This window comes from Chaetodon auriga, chromosome 5 (assembly GCF_051107435.1).
Source record: "Chaetodon auriga isolate fChaAug3 chromosome 5, fChaAug3.hap1, whole genome shotgun sequence".
In the NCBI taxonomy this organism is placed as follows: Eukaryota; Metazoa; Chordata; class Actinopteri; order Chaetodontiformes; family Chaetodontidae; genus Chaetodon; species Chaetodon auriga.
In genome coordinates, this window is record NC_135078.1 from 14314872 (window position 1) to 14332466 (window position 17595).

The window sequence follows — 17595 nt, forward strand, 5'->3', positions numbered from 1 at the left end:
ACACGTGCTTTTTCTCCCCTCCCATTTTTTAGTGCCAAGGACGGCTGTTGCGCTGGAGCTACGGCTGTCAATAAATCCTGTCAAAATTAACAAAAAAACAACAAACCACGATGTGATATGAAAGCCAAACTTTATACAGCTATACAGCACTGACCGCATGTGGTAAAAATGTTTACGGTTTTACGGCAACGGTTCAATTCACAGTCAAATGTACACATGGTAACCCCCTTCTTTTCTTCCGCTTGTACTGAATCATCCATAGCCATGTTGTCACAGAGCTAAGAATAGATCAGCTACACGTTGTATCCCCATATTGCCTTGCAGCTGCACTGAACTCCACGCCCATCTATCCAGAGCACACTGGGGCCTGATTATGCTTTGCTGTGAGAGGAGGCCTGTGCAGATAAAAGAACAGTCCACTGAAAGCTCACGGAGTGACATATAGGAGCATATCCTGCTCTTGGCCATTCATTCATCTCTGTGCTGATGTTCCCCTTTGGCAATGCAACCGCAGCATATTTCACACAGTAATAGCCACTGTACAAATCACCTCCCTGTATTTTTCGTCTGCATCTGTTATTCCGCAATATACTTCGCAGGGGATTGGGACCAAATCATTACACCTATTACAAAACCAGTCGTCAAGTGACAAGCGCCGCAAAATTCTGTATTTGCCAAATTCCTCCTCGTGGATGAATTTCAGAGCAGCTGTAGTTAAGCATGCATGCAGACAAAACTATCTATCATGGGGGCACAAATACCTTTTTAAAGTGCAAATTGGGTGTTCATCATGGATGTAGCATTCTGTCGACAATTTAGGCTCAAGGACGCAACAGAGGGCACTTTCTATAGATTCTTGGTGCAGTGTCCATTTGTTTGCGATGTCCTGTTACCAGAACATTTCTAATTGTTACCTCAACATCTTTAAATTAGCTTCTGGAGATCAAAAATCCCCCTAGTGCTTTACACAAAGACACTTCCACCAATTTACTTCCTTCTTTCTATAACAGATGATAAGAAAACAGGCTGACCTGTCTTCTTTCACAGAGCACTGAATATAACACTGCTGATCCCACTGACACAAAAGATATATGATGCGCTTTTTCTGAACATTTACACTATAACAGTCACATGATGTCTGAAAGTGTCAAACATTTGCATTTTTTCAGCAATTCACCACTTACAGTAACATGTTCTGAAAGGGGAAATGAAAGCTCATTTGGTGTACAGGTTCACTGCAAAACGGACATCTCTTGTCAGAGGTTATAAAAACTCTGAACCGCGGCTCTGGTTGTGTGGATTACTGTTCAGGGTTGCTCACAAAATGACACTAATATGTCAGAATTTGAAGGAGAAAAAAAACATCCACAAAAAAATATAAAAACGCAATCTGCACAAATCATGACATTTTTGCCACATCAGGATAAATATGAACATACATCTTCAAAATAATAAAAGTTCGGTTTCTACCATGTTGTATCTATTGATATCTAATGTTAGTTGTGTGATTAGCGCCCCCTGCTGTTTCTCCTCAGAGCTCAAAGAGCTGCACACTAACCAGTAACTTGCTCATCAGTCCTGGACTTGCTGCAGGAATCTGGGCAGGAAAAGTATTTCAAAGAGGCCTTTTATCTGTGGTGCTTCTGAAGTCGCTGATTTCCATCTCAGCGGCACCAATCTGGTTAAGTGGGCAGCTTTTGCTTTTTCGGAAAAGTTGTTGTGAAGCTGTGCAGTTTTTCTAAAATCCCAGGAAACTTTCTAACATGACCAACAGACACTGATATACACTAAGTTCATATTTTTACTGCAAACTCCCAGTAATATTAGAGAGAAGGTTACATAAATGTCCAAATGTACACACACAACTGTTTGGCTAACAGGAGGGTGTCCAGTCAGCCTGAGCATTTCGACCAAGTGCAACTCCTCAGAAACGCAATACAAAAACTCATTCACATCTTGCAAACTATATACATCCTCCATTAAGAACTATCAGGCACCAGACTCAGTCTTAAGAGACGTCAGAATGTGTTAGCTGTTCGGTCGTCTTTGCTTTCTTTGATCCCTCCGTTCCATGTTCCCTCCTCCTCTTCTGTCTGTTCTTCTGCCCCTCCTCTTGTCTGAACTGGTGCCTGTTGAAAAAAAAAAAGGTCACATTTGCATGCAGAGACCAGTGAAGTTAATCTGCTGAGCTGAGCTGAACACTAAACATTATACATCCTTTTAATGTTTAACCAGGGACAACAGATGAATATCAGCCTTTTGGGCAACTCTGGCTCATATACATATACAACACATATAATAGTTCTATGTTAGTGTCAGGTGTAGTGAAGGGTGTCGTGATCTCACCTGGACTGCCAGCGTCGGCCACTGTTCCACACTCTACCAAAGGAGGGAAGCCAGTTGGCGTCCGTATGTGAGCTGTGATCAAAGTTGGCCCCGACTCTGTTGGGTGGAAGCTTCCTCAGCTTCTCTTGCTCCTCTGGTGAAAGAGAAATGAGGCCATTTTTCTGAATTTTGTAATTCGATATGTGCAATTTTGTTTTTTTCCATACATGTAAGTGCAAATGTTTTTAAAAGATACAGCAGAAGCATTTACATTGTATTTGGAATGTGTTGCTGTGATTGTAAGAAGGCATAAAACCAGCAGAATACAAGACGCACTTGAACTGCTCATGGAGATTATCATCGAGGCTGCAACATCTCTCTGAACAAATAAACTGCTCAGCTGACAGCAAATTTCCAGAACACACAACTTAAGAAACGTCTGTGTGTGATTCTTACTCTGTTTGAGGAAGTCTTGGAGCGAAGGGCCAATCTCCGGATGTGCTGCAGCTCCGGAGGTCCCCTCCAGAGGATCATCCTGGAGCCAAGGAGGGACGGCACCTACAACACACAGATAATACGACATGCTTACTCTTCATCAATCACATGCAAGAGACGTTTTGAGAAGAATAACAATCCTCAGAGGGAGAAGGGGCTGAGAAATGCTTCTATAAACAGAACTTACACATCGAACAAACCTATCTAATCCAGGTGAGATCATATATATTCACCGTACCTGTATGAACATTTCCACTGTTTGATGAATCCTGTAACAGAGAAAACAAGTGATCAAGTGAGGAGAACAAACCAAAACAATTAATTACCAAACTTGAACACTTTCTTCATCAGAGTTGTGCATCTACCTGGTAGCCAATGAAAGTCAGGCCTTGTCCTGCTGCAGCCCACGGTACTTCGACCATTGAGTCAACAAAACCGCTCCCCGCCCGCTGGTCCAATCCCTGAGCTGTAAATTGGGAGCTGCTTCCCAAGGCAACAAGATAAGCACCAAACCAACACTCTCATTTCAAGTTCTATTGATGATAAAATGCAAGATGAATAAGGTGTTGCAGGCAGACACAGCATTACCTGACAGCATCCTCCGCAGACATGTCTGTGCCGTTGGGTCCATTGAACAACTCCGACTCTGCCTCACGCTGATATTGATTCAGGAAAAGCCAACAGTAGTTCATAGAGGAAGTCTGAGCACTAATCACACTTCATCTCAGCTTTTATCATCACGCACTACTTTGCCCCACATGCTGACATGAACCTCTCTCTATTCAGGTCTTGTTTTTCCTTTCCAGCTTCGATCTTGTTCTCAGTTTATAACAAAAATGCTTTTTACTAAAATAAATTTTTGTTTCTGTTTATTTTTTGGTTTTTATGGTAATATGATGAAAAAATTGGCTTGGTCCTTGAACCACCCTTGCCACCAAAGTTTTTAGAATTGAATGGGACTGGTTACTTTGGCATTCACAATCATTTAGCTGGAGAAAAGTGGTATTTCCCATCTTACAGGCAACTCAAAATCATGAATAACAACAGCCAAGGCCACAGTGATGGATACTGCCACTGCATCCTTGGCAAACAAACCTCTAAAAGAGACTGAAGGACTTCTTGGCGATGCCTCTCGTGGGCCCGGATGTTATCAGCTTGCTGTAGACAGGAAAAGAAAAAAAAAAAAACTGATTATCATCAGCAATGTCGGTCTGTCCATCACGTTGGTTCTGAGTGAAATATTTCAATATCTATTGGATGGACTGCCATGAAAATTGATACGGACCAGCCGTAACACTAAGTTTGTTTGTTGCATTACCTGTTTTATGAATTCATCCTCCTTCTCCACAAATGATTCCAATGCGTTTGCCACCTCGGTTTTAAACCTAATCAAAAACAAACAATGATATTTGCAAAGTATCTTTTATTTCCCAAACTTTATTTCCATAAGCTTTTGGCTCACCAGGCCTACCTTTCAGTTTCCTCCTCTGTGACGATGACCTTGTCTCTGAACTTGGGGTCGGCCTTATTGTCCCACCAGAATTTGTGAGTTTTCTTCTTGTGTTCTGGGCTGAAAGCGGATACAAAACAGTTTTATTGCAAAAACTCACATGGACAAAGCATGAGGATGAGAATTTCATCAAGCCCACACACATTTGACAACTTTGTAGTTGTTAGAGAACAATGCATCTAAATTGAGGTATAAACTATGATAGTCAAGACCACAAAAACAAGAACAGACAACACAGATGATATCTCCAAGACTACTAACTGTATTCAATTGCCTCTCTATTGCAAGGGTGGATTTAGGGTGCTTCTAATAATATTTTATAACGATCGCTTGATGGTGTTTTTAATCATTAAACATTGATAGTCTTAAGTAAAACCTATTTTACAAATGTAGCGGCCAACAGAAATAAGGAAATGTCCTGTCAATCTTACTAATTAAATAAAACTTACGTGGCCATGTGTTCCAACAAGCCTCCGTACAGCACAGTCATGTTGCCGTCTGTAACATTTCTTTCAACTTCAAGGCTACAGCAGTAGCACCAGAATGTCTGCTTGTGCTGGGTGCAGTCAAATTTTTCTACTTGGGGTTTTTTGAGTGTTCGGCGAGCTTCCTTCACCTAGGAGACAGCAGATGAAACAAACACGGCAAACAGTAAAACTGATGCAGAGAGGACAGCAATGAAAAGCAAAGATGATGAACGATAAAGTACATAAACACAGGAACTCAAGAAATTCAGAATTATCAAAAAAATATATATAATGTAGATTATTATGCTATAGACAGTATAAATAAACTATGAAAATATTTGTGCAAAAGAAATATTCTGACCCCTCCATCCTTAAATCGTTACTGAGGGAACATAGTGACTTATTAGAGTCTTACTTCTGTTAAAATGAATGACTGAATGAATAAAAGGCAGCCGTGGTAGGTGTCCAAGACATAATAAAAGTATAGAGGTATCAGAACGAATAATAAATCCGTGTGTGTGATGTACGAACAGTTGCAGCATAGGGGAGTTATTTTGACTTTCTATCTTATCTTATCTTATCTTATCTTATCTTATCTAGCTTATGTCAACACTACTGTCATATGCCACTTTTTATCAGACTTTGTTTAAACATTTACTGATCTTGACGCATCTCCTAGTGGCCATTTTATTGACTAAATCAATCCCAAAATAACTACATATTTCAGTGGTCTTATGATATTTAATAATGTCATGTAGCACAAGTTATTAACACAAAACTGCGACGATGTTTTGTGGCTAAAGTTAGCATCGGTGCTAATAAGTGCGCAAATAGGTTCAGCTAAGAGGAAGAAAATGTGAGCGCAAAACACTCCAAGTGTGAAACATCAGTGAGAATAAATTAAAATTAACTTACCTTTTCTAAGAATTTGAGAAGAACCACTCTAAGTCTGCTCTGGTGACTTTTCCCGAAGATATGTCCCTTCCCAGTGAATGTTGTTTGCCGACATATGGCACAATAATATGCACCCATTTAGACAGCGTGTAAGAACCAGAAACTCTACTACAGCTCAGCTGACGCAGGACCTGAGCTAAAACCAAACATTTCGATTCCACTATTTTTCTCCTTCTTCTTTCCTGATGCAACTAATCGGGTGAAACGCAAGCTAGCTTAGGACAGCACTAGCAAGGTTTTCGTGCAACAGGAAGCAGTACCGTCTCAAAATCGTTCCCCTCGGAAGCAGAGAGTATTTGAACAGGGGAGGAACTATAGTCAGGTGGGAGAGCTGACTTTCATGCAGACTCCTGTTTGTGAAGAAAGAGACCACAGTGATGATCAGACTCTGTATATATACTGTGATGGAACACTAAGTGAGTCAGACAAAGAGTCTGTACTCATCAAAGCTCTGTGGTAATCGATCCAACCAGTGAAAGTAAAAGCAGTGGTGAAATGAGATGTGAAGGAAGAAGCAGGAGAAAAGAGACGATACTGTCAGGGTTAAGATTTGTTCATACGAGACTCAACAGCACATTGTTTAAAACAGGAAAACATAATAGAGAACATGGAGAAGAGATATGAAGCCAATAGAAGAGATCTGATTTACAGTGGCATCTATTTTTGTTTCACTGTCATAGAAGAGAAAATGTAGTCAGAATATGTATTGGGAATGGACTCTGCTTCTTTTTCTTCTTCTTCTTCTTGATGCCTTTAACGCTGGTTTGTAGTCCACCAGTAAAACCAACGAAGAAGAAGAAGAACAAGAAGAAGAAGAAGAAGAAGAAGAAGAAGAAGAAGAAGAACAAGAAGAACAATGTCTTCAGTGGACTGTTTGAGAGAGTTTGTCAACGAGCGACTAACTGTTGCTGCTGAGGAAATATTCAGAGTTTTAAAGAAAACTATCGTCGAGTACGAAGAAGAAATCGACCGTCAGCGCAGACTGCTGGATGTCGTTTGGAACCCCGACATAAAGTTACACAGGATAGGTGTGTAAACCCGTAATGATATCTTGACTACAGCCGCACCAACCGCTCTGTATGTGAGGACGTCCTTGCAGAATAACTGTATAATGTTTAACGTGTTCACTAGCAGCCCGTTGGCATGCGAAAATTCTATAATTTGGTGTGAGTGTCATTTATTTTGCAAGCATTTGGTCATAAACCAAGTTACTGCAGCAACCAAACACATTAAATACAACGGCTGCTGACAGTGGGCAGTACGTTACGTTACTTTGTTTGCAAGATGAACAAATGCATCCCTCTTGTTGACAGTGCAGGAGCAGAGGGGTTGTTCAGCTGAATATCTTAGTCTAGTCTGCCTGAATCATTGATTCTTTATCTGACTGAAGTTTGTGTTTAAGTTGGAATCTGTGATCTCGACCATGGCTCTGAAATATCAGTAGTCTAACTCAGCTGTCCCCCAACAAATGATAATAACAGCTGGGTCGAGTCAGCTTGAATTAAAGGCCTGAATCAGTTTTTCAGTATCCTACCCGGTATCTACCCGGTTCGACCCGGGACTGACCCGCGGGAAATTTCCGGGTCGGTCCCGGCAATGTTCTGGGAAAGTTCCGGGTCTGTGCCGGGAAATTTCCGGGTCGGTCACGGCAATGTTCCGGGAAAGTTCCGGGTCTGTTCCGGGAAAGTTCCGGGTCGGTCCCGGCAATGTTCCGGGAAAGTTCCGGGTCTGTTCCGGGAAAGTTCCGGGTCGGTCCCGGCAATGTTCCGGGAAAGTTCCGGGTCTGTGCCGGGAAATTTCCGGGTCGGTCCCGGCAATGTTCCGGGAAAGTTCCGGGTCGGTCCCGGCAATGTCCCGCGAAATTTCCAAACCGGACCAGACCCGGGATCCGACCCTGGATCCGACCCGGGACATGCACACACTAATAATAATGATAACAACTCGGCCGGATCCGACCCGACACACACGCACACACTAATAATACTAATAGTGCTAATAATAATAATAACCCGGGGCGGGATCTGACCCGGGACTCACACTACTACTACTACTACTACTACTACTACTACTACTACTACTACTACAAAAATATTTTATTGATCATAAGAGCCTGACAGGAGTTTTATTTTGAAAACCAAGTGCATCCGCCTGTGCCTCTGTACACATGTCAAACCACTCGTCTCGGTTACGTGATACGGTAGTAAAAAAGTAAGCCCACAAGCTAGCAAAGATGAGTAAAGCTTCTGATGAGCTTCTTCTGAAGGGGAAAGGGCCAAATGATGAGACAGAAGAAGAAGAGCCTGCAACTTCCAAGAAAAAGAAAGCTGCATTTTAGAGACAATATCAGCAGTCCTACTTAAAATACGGGTTTATCGCTTCAGGTGATTCTCACGCACCAAGTCCGCTCTGCGTAATATGTGGCGACAGGCTCGCGAATCAGGCAATGAAGGCTCCTCGTTGAAGAGAAACAAGCGAAGGGCTCCCACTAATTGCAACAACTACATTTAGGGTAATGGTGGGTTGTATTTTTAATAATTAGTTTCAATCAGTTTCTATGCCGGTCCGGCAAACTATTGCTTTACGTGATACCGGTTCGTGGCGCAAAAAAGTTTGGAGACCGCTGGTCTCACTGCTGTGCACTGATAAATCTGTGGTGCTGTCCGTGGTGCTGAAGTAGCAGCCAGATTCGTAATTTCGCCTTCTTCTCTTGGTCCCGCCCTTGTGTCAGTTTTCTCTCGGATCTATAATATTCTACAAATTACATCATATACATAATCAACTCTAAACTATATTGTAGACCTTATACTCCGCAGAGTCCTGTCCTTCACCATCAAAGCAACAAGTAGCAAAGTGTAGTCATGGAAGAGCAGAGAGGCTCATACAGACATATATGTCTATGGTCTGACTAGGACTGAAAACACACCCAAAGCCCAAACCACCTCTGTAACAAAATATTTTAGGGGAGACATGACTACAGATACACTTTTTAGTTGGGGTTAATGTTGAAAATTAACAAATTGGCAACTGTTTGTTGAGATATTCCAGGCTGGACCAAAGTAGTGGGCCGACTGACAGACCAGCATTGGTACATCCGCAGGTACATGCGCCAACATTGTAAAAAGCAAATAGGGAAATCCTGGGAAGTCACGCAACATCCTAACAGTTTAAACATAGTCTTGTATTCATTTTCTCTGCTGTCCGGTTTTCTACCATCACACTACCTGCTTTCTTTGTCCCTTCAGAACTTCCACAGCAATATGTCTCTCGGGAGAAGGAGGTTCTCTCTGTCCAGCAGCTCTGTAACCAGGAGAGGAACTCCAGTCTGGACCAAGAGGAGCCAGAACCTCCACAGATTAAAGAGGAAGAGGAGGAACTCTGCACCAGTCAGGAGGGAGAGCAGCTTGTACTGAAGGAGGAGACTGAAGCCTTTATGTTGACTTCTGCCTATGAGGAAAGTGACCACAGTGAAGATCAGACTGTGTATTTTAATGAAGATTTAACTCAGTGTGCAGCTGAGAAGGAGCCTGTTGTCAAAATATCAATTAAAAGCTTTGTGATACCAGAACCAAACACTGACCACCATCTCATCTCTCATGAAGCTGAGAACCAAGGTCACAAAGGAGGCAAGACTGGAAATTCAGGATCAAGTGGGGATGCAGAGCCAAAGCCGAAGAAAAGACGTCACAGAAGAAGAAGAGGTCCCACTTACAGTGTATGTGAGATTCATGCAAATACTCTCACAGACAAAAAGTCTTTCAAATGTGACACTTGTGGGAAAGATTTCAAGGAAAAGTCCAAATTGGATAGACACCTGAGAGTTCACACAGGTGAGAAGCCATATTTTTGCAACACCTGTGGGAATAGTTTTAGTGACACATCGACATTAAAGAGGCATTTAACAATCCACACAGGTTTAAGGCCATTTTCATGCAAAGCGTGTGGGAAAAGTTTCAGACTTAAGAGTGGCTTGAAAGTCCACCTGAGAACCCACACGGGAAAAGCCATATAACTGCAACGCCTGTGGGAAAAGATTCTCTCGGATTCCAGACTTGAAAAAGCACATAAGAATTCATACAAGTGAGAAACAATGTACTTGCAAAACATTGGAGAGCTCTGTGGTGACTTGACAGTCTCATATGAGAAGAGCCCACACTAGTGAAAAGCCATGTCACTGCACCAATGTGGGAACAATTACTCCATGTTTCTCAGCTGGCAAGGTATATAAGGTTGCATATGGCCAAGTAGTGCAGTGCAAGCATTGGGGAAGGCTTGTAGTGCTTTATGGACAAATAAACCCACAAAAGTGAAGGGGAAAGATGTTCTCTGAATCAATACACTTTTGCAACAGCTACATGTCTGTAATTACATATAAAGCACTTTCCATAAAGAAATGGTCACAATATGTTCAAGTAATGAATGCCATATTCTTGCAACACTTGTGGGAAAAGTTTCATCCAGAAATCAGTGTTGAACGCTCATAGATAAGTCCACACAGGTCAAAAGCCGCATTTTTGCAAAACATGAAGGGAGATCTTTCATGGACAGCAGTGACATAAACGTCCACGTCTATCAATCCGTTTGTGGTTTTGTACTGTTGGACAGTATCTGTAACCTCTGCTTTAGGCTTGTTTAAAGGAGTTCTTAAACCAAATCAGTTTGCGCCACTGAGCTCTGTATTGTCTGCCTGCTCATGCTGGGAGTACAGGATATGGGAAATGTGTTGTACGTTGTTAATAATGCCATCAAGTTTTATTCAACTAACCTAATTTTTTTCCCTTCATAAGACTGAATTATTCATATTTCTGTTAACAGTAGTATTTGTTTGAAACAATCATACTCTCCCAAAAATCTTTGTGACACAGTGAGTGAATACGTCTTATGGATTTTGTCCTGTCCATTAAATATTCTTTTTAAAAATATTTTTATACACCAGTTACATGAACGGATGTGATCTGTCTGATGTTGAAGCCGAGAAACCCTCTCTAGTGGTGTTGGGGGACTTATGCTGTTGTCCTGTCATCTTAAATGAAAATGTTTTCTTAAATTCCAGTTGTTCAGACTGATGTTCCAAAATTAGATTACAAGCAGGAACAACCAAAGTGCTAGCAGTGCAAGTAATGGGTCACAATAAGCTGTTTTGATGTATTCGAACATTAAAGCTTTATAAAGTGATATAAAGTAAGAATGCCAGATTCACACTGGAGTCTACAGCTACTGTACAAGCAGATTCTGTTCATCGAGGCTGCAGATGGGTCTGACTGACGTAAAATGCAAAGTTGAATACTAAAAATGAAAAAACAAAACAAAAAAACAATAAAAAAAACATCATTTTGATGTATTTTTTACGACTACCTTCATTTTATGTTGCACATTCTTCTACTTTTTACTAAATGTCACAGGCAAGTATGTACTTGACATCAATAGATTTCTAATTAAGATTTTTCATGCAACTTTTAAGCGAGACAGACGTACAACCCTCAAAGACAGCGGAAAGAAAAGTGAACTCACTTCCACTGTCGGAAGGTAATGGTGTGACACCTAGCGGAAGTAAACAGTAAGATGCTATTAGCGTTAGCTCTATGGATGTATTGAAGAAGCTGGAAGACCACATTGTAGTTGTAGCGCAGCGAGTTATTTAATTTGTAATTAAGCAACAATGTCTTCAGTTCATTACTTGAAAGAGTTTGTCAACGAGCGACTGACTGTTGCTGCCGAGGAAATATTCAGAGTTTTAAAGAAAACTATCGTCGAGTACGAAGAAGAGATCGATCGTCAGCGCAGACTGCTGGACATCGTCTGGAAACCTGAAATAAAGTTACACAGGATAGGTGTGTAAAACATGACAGTAACACCATAAAAAAGATCAATTAGATTCATAAATAACCTCAGTAATACTGGGTTAATTTGGCTCGCAGGATTGCAGTTTTCCTTTACCATCACAGTCGAATCCCATTTCTTCTGTCGTCTGCCCCTCCAGAGCTCCCCCAACATGTCCGTAAGGAGGAGGAGGAGGTTCTCTGTAACCAGGAGAGGAATTCCAGTCTGAACCATGAGGAGCCAGAACCTCCTCAGATTAAAGAGGAAGAGGAGGAACTCTGCACCAGTCAGGAGGGAGAGCAGCTTGTGCTGAAGGAGGAGACTGAAGCCTTCATGTTGACTCCTGCTCATGAGGAAAGCGATCTCCAGTACCTCTCTAATAACTGTCACGTAGCTGAGAGCCAAGATCAGAAAGGAGACGAACATGGAGATTCAGGATCAAGTAGAAGTACAGAGACAAAGCCAAAGGAAAGACATCACAAAAGTGAAAGTCACAGTTATAATGTATACAGCCCTAACTTGTCAAAGATTCACCGTAATCCTCACACAGGTAGAAAGTCTTTCAAATGTGACACTTGTGGAAAAGATTGCAAGTGTAAGTCAAAATTGAATATTCACATGAGAATCCACACGGGCGAGAAGCCGTATTCCTGCAGCACCTGTGGGAAAAGATTCAGTCAGACATCAGGATTGAAGGCTCATAGAAGAGTCCACACAGGTGAGAGGCCGTATTCTTGTAACACTTGTGGGAAAAGATTCAATCAGACGTCAGTGTTGAAAGCTCACATTAGAATCCACACTGGTGAGAGGCCGTATTCCTGCACAACATGTGGGAGAGCTTTCAGGTATAGCGGTGACTTGACGGTCCACACGAGAAGAGCCCACACAAGTGAGAAGCCGTACAACTGCAACAAATGCGGGAAAAGATTCTCTGGTATATTTGAATTTTCCAGGCACATAAAAGTGCACACAGACAAATAATCTTTCGACTGAACACACTGAGCAACACTGAACAGGATAAGCCATCAAGCTGAAACCCTTCTGGACAGGTTTTCACCCTCTAAAATGAAAATCGCAACATCTTTGAAGAAGAAGAAGAAGACATCCTTATTAGTCACACACACGACATGCAGAGTTAGGGAGGGAAACTGCACACACCATGCTTCTTGTGAAATTCTTCTCCGCATTTGACCCATCCTTGGTCAGTCCTTCCTTCGCAGCAGACCAGGAGCGGTGGGCTGCCAGCCGACCGGCGTCCCGGCACCCAGTTTCTTTTGTACCGTTGGTCAGGTGGTGATCTCTTCTTCACTAAAAACTTTTTAGTGGGGGTTCTTTTTTGTACGTGTATATAAAGCAGTTTCCATAAAGAAGAGGTTACAATATATCATTGCAGTGAAGTAGAATATTGTATACTGTCTATAATGTCATCAAGTTACTAACTGCTTTTTTTCCCCTTCATATCATTGGATAACTCGTACATATGTTAGCAACAGTATTTCTTGGAAAGCCTATACAAGCAGATATGAGCTCTCTGATGTTGAAGCTGAGAAACCCTCTGACGGTGAGTCACTCATGTCGTCATCCTGCCAACCATCATCCTTTACCCTCTGCAGCGTGTCATTTGATTTCCTACGTTTCTGTATTTTGTGAGTGGTTCAGCTTGATATACTTTTGTTGTTTTTGGCTTCAAAAGTCACACACAAACACAAATTGTTGATGGTGTGCTGCATGGTGTTCTCAGCGAGTTTTTGTTGTCAGTGAAAATAATTTCTTAAATTCCAGTTATCCAGACTCACATTCCAAACCTGGATTAAAGGATTATGTTAACTGCAAGCAGGAACAACCCAAGTGCTAGCAATGCATACCATAATTAGTACCTAATGGAAAATGGGTCACAATATGCTGTTTTGATGTATTCTAACAATAAAGCTGATGAAGTGATAATGTAAGAATGCCATATTCACACTGGAGTCTACAGCTACTGTACAAGCAAGAGTCTGTTCATCGAGGCAACAGGATGGGTCTGACTGACATAAAATGTAGAAGTAGTCAAAGTGAGGAATACTTCTTTTCAGAATATTAAATCATAACATGATGCAAGTTGTGTTTTAAGCAGCTGAAGGTTCAGTGAAAGTGTGATATGATAATATTTGGTAGTTTGATTCTTTGAGCTGCCTCATATTGAACAAGTACTTAACCAGTGGATGAATGGAACTACATTTACTCAATAATATACTTGTGTACAACATTGATTGTCCTCAGATGACCATGACTGGATGTAAGTTACACACAAATATGAAATGTTGAAAACTTGAAATGAATGGCAAACAGATTTTGAGGTGTTTGTTCTTTGAGTACTTTCATTTTGTTACATCTACTGTGTATATTTACTAATACTTTTAGGACATTTTACAAGCAAATATACTATGTAGTTCATTACATGTTACTTTCTAAATAAATGTAGAAATTGACATATATGAACATATAAAAACTTAAAATGTGTAATGTTCTTACACCATATGTTTGTGTTGAAAATTAATGTCAGCCATACAGCCCTAAATGAGAGCGGAAAGAAAAGCGAATTCATTTCCGCTGACGGATCTTAAACAGTGTGACACCCAGCGGAAGTAAACAGTGCAGCTGATTGGAGTTTCGGATCGGGATGTGACAGTGCTGTTAGCGTTAGCTTTATGGAGGCACTGAGTATGCTGGGAGACCATATTGTCGTTGTAGCGCTGCTGGTTATTTCATTTGTAATTAAAAAACAATGTCTTCGGTTGAGTATTTGAGAGAGTTTGTCAGCGAGCGACTGACTGCTGCTGCCGAGGAAATATTCAGAGTTTTTGAAATAACTATCGTCGAGTACGAAGAAGAGATCGACCGTCAGCGCAGACTGCTGGACATCGTCTGGAAACCTGAAATAAAGTTACACAGGATAGGTGTGTGTAACGTGACGACAGTCATCCCACCAAATAGATCAACTGGATTTGTATATAATCCCATTTGTTTACATATATACTGGTACTAATTTGCTCGTACGCCTGTGGTTTTCTTTACCCTCACAATAGTATATTTTGTCTCTGTCCCTGAAGAGCTCCCACAGCAACATGTCTGTCAGGAGGAGGAGGAGGAGGAGGAGGAGGAGGTTCTCTGTGACCAGCAGAGGAACTCCATTCTGGACCAAGAGGAGCCAGAACCTCCTCAGATTAAAGAGGAAGAGGAGGAACTCTGCACCAGTCAGGACGGAGAGCAGCTTGTACTGAAGGAGGAGACTGAAGCCTTCATGTTGACTCCTGCTCATGAGGAAAGTGACCAGCGGCTCCTCTCTAACAGCTCTCATGTAGCTGAGAGCCAAGATCAGAGACGAGGCGAGCATAGAAACGCTGAGCCAAAACCAAAGAAAAAACATCACATCAGCCGAAGTCACAGTCGCAATGAATGCAACTCGACCGTGTCAAAGACTGACAGTAGTACTCACACAGATAAAACGTCTTTAAAATGTGACACCTGTGGGAAAGCTTTCAAATTTAAGTCAAAATTACAGAGACACCTGAGCGTCCACACAGGTGAAAAACCGTACCTTTGCAAGTTCTGTGGGCAAACATTCGGTTACATGTCAGTACTGAAAACTCATATAAGAATCCACACAGGTGAGAAGCCATATTCATGCAAAACATGTGGGAAAGATTTCACTCGTAGCAGCGCCCTGAAAGTCCACACGAGAATGCACACAGGCGAGAAACCGTACCTTTGCAAGACCTGCGGGAAAAGATTCTGTGCCATGCCGCCGTTGAAACGGCATATGACAATCCACACGGGGGAGAAGCCGTTTATTTGCAACACATGTGGGAAAAGATTCTGTCGGACATCAGAACTGAATGCACACGTAAGAATCCACACAGGTGAGAAACCTTATTCGTGCAAAACCTGTGGGAAAGATTTCAGACTCAACAGTGTCTTGAAAGTCCACATGAGAACCCACACAGGCGAGAAGCCGTACCTCTGTAAAACATGTGGAAGCGATTTCAGTTGTAGCAGCGGCTTGTTGGTCCACATGAGAAGAGCCCACAGTGGTGAGAAGCCATAGCACATCTAAGATCGCATTCGGACAAGTAGCCCTGTATTTGAAAAACTTGGGAGAAGATTGAGTTTTTGTGATTCATGGTCAAAACACACAAGGACTCACTGGAGTGAGGAGCCACATCATTGCAGCACTTGTGTGGAAAAAATACTCCAATCCCAAAAACCACCCGAGGATCAATATCAATGGGAGGGAGCATCGAGCTGAAAGTGTCCACCCGCTGACTGAAATACTCTGCTGTTACTTCGGAGCAGCTGAATGTAGACAGTTCCACATTGAGATCACAGTATGTTCGTGCAATGAAGAAGTACTTTTTCAACGGTGCCTTCAAGTTCTGTTGAGCTGTGTTTTTGTGTAACAGCTCACTGGCTGGAGGTTAAGTGAAAGTCCGATTTGATGCTGTTTGGTATTTTGGTCCGTGGAGCAGCCTTTTAATGAAAAAGTATATGTATGCAGTGGTTTCTTCAGTTAGCAGACTCACTTTAAACACTGATTATCGTCAGATGGTCATAATCACCTGTAAATTCCACATAAATCTTGTACACTTTCAGTAAAAAAAAAAAAAACCTTTGAGGCATTTGTCCTTTGAGCACTTTCATTGTATGTTACTTCTATTTCACTACATTTCGCAGGCGGAGTTGTACTTTTTTAGGCCTCTGCATTCATTTGACAGCTACAGTATACTAATCACATGCATACAAAAATGCATTGTTTGCTGTTAAATATGATGTCTGTCTATCATTATGTGAACTATGTAAAAAGAAAAAAAAAAGCTCCACTTCAACTCACCGCTACAAAAAATGCTGTGTAAACATCACGGCCTCAGAAACACTGAGAGGGGCTGCTGTGCATGAGATGCATGGGGTACTTACACACTGTTGTGCTGGACAATATGGATGTGAAGGAATGATTCATGTGTGTACTGATGTGGTTGTTAACATGGGTGTCTGCTGTCTATGAGAGTTCACCACATTGCTTTGCCTCCTCCCTGGTGGTGTGTGTGTGTGTGTGTGTAATGTTATTTTGAGTTTTCGGTATTTTACTGTGTCCATGTTTACAGGTGGTGTTCAGATCTTTAATATCTGACTTGTGTTGCAATAAACTTATATATTCATGCAAGGACAACTTTTCTCTTTATTCGTCAAAGCTTGCTTGGAGGATTAGATGTGATTCCTGCCCCTCATGTTCAGACAGGAGAAATGTCACTGGGTTTACGCAGGAAACGGCTCCAAGTCAACTCTCTCAACAAAAATGAGAGGTCATGGAGACAGACACCCACCCAAAAAAGTGCTACAGGCTGGCTGGGAAAGGGAGAGAACAAAAAAATCATGTTTTGGTTGGACAGGAGGGGTAGCAGCAAGAGACTTGGGAGTCTATGGAAAGGAGATTTGTCCAACTGTGACATGGCCTGTTGGCCTGTCTACTGCTGGCAGATTTGGAACAGCTTCAAGTTAAGGCAAATACCAAAAATGCAGATTTAGTGAGTGAGTATTATATCTATACAGAATGTAAATGCACACAGTATGTGCAGGTTTTTATGGACAAATCAGAAGGTCATCTTCTGAGTAGTAGTGCCTTGTCAATCCACATGAGAATCCACACAGGCAAGAAGCCATATGCTTGCAAAACATGTGGGAGAGCTTTCAGACTTAGCTGCCACTTGACAGTCCACATGAGACGGCACACGGAGGAAGAAGCTGCACCTTTGAAAGAGAAGTGAGGAGCCACATACTTGCTGCAATTGTGAGAAAAGTTTTACTCAAATCACATACTTGAAAACACACCTGAGGATCAATATGCACATTAAACCATCAAGCTGAAACTCCTGTGGAGATGTGACCACCGACCGAATGTAAGACGCTTTTGTTCTTGTGACAGCTCTGTAGTTGAATGTATAGTTTCCCATGGAAATACTCATATCTCTGTATCTCTCTGAAACAATCATA

At 41.8% G+C, this 17595-nt stretch overlaps 2 protein-coding genes across 2 annotated transcripts; one reads left to right on the forward strand and one right to left on the reverse strand.

Moving 5' to 3' along the window:
* Window positions 1-113: 113 nt before the first annotated feature.
* Window positions 114-6119, reverse strand: cenatac (centrosomal AT-AC splicing factor). Its single transcript, XM_076730453.1, has 11 exons — window positions 5713-6119; window positions 4780-4946; window positions 4292-4390; window positions 4139-4205; window positions 3916-3978; window positions 3409-3476; window positions 3186-3300; window positions 3059-3089; window positions 2782-2883; window positions 2347-2479; window positions 114-2129 (listed from the first exon to the last, which is right to left on the reverse strand). The coding sequence occupies exons 1-11, from the start codon at window positions 5827-5829 to the stop codon at window positions 2009-2011; spliced, it is 1083 nt and encodes a 360-aa protein (XP_076586568.1). The 5' UTR covers window positions 5830-6119; the 3' UTR covers window positions 114-2008.
* Window positions 6120-6607: 488 nt separating this feature from the next.
* On the forward strand, window positions 6608-16760 carry LOC143320671 (uncharacterized). Its single transcript, XM_076730516.1, is given in 8 exon segments — window positions 6608-6779; window positions 8994-9747; window positions 9749-9869; window positions 11151-11154; window positions 11403-11579; window positions 11729-12547; window positions 14334-14507; window positions 14661-16760. Coding segments are annotated over 8 exon segments (3216 nt in total). The 3' UTR covers window positions 15656-16760.
* Window positions 16761-17595: the final 835 nt, after the last annotated feature.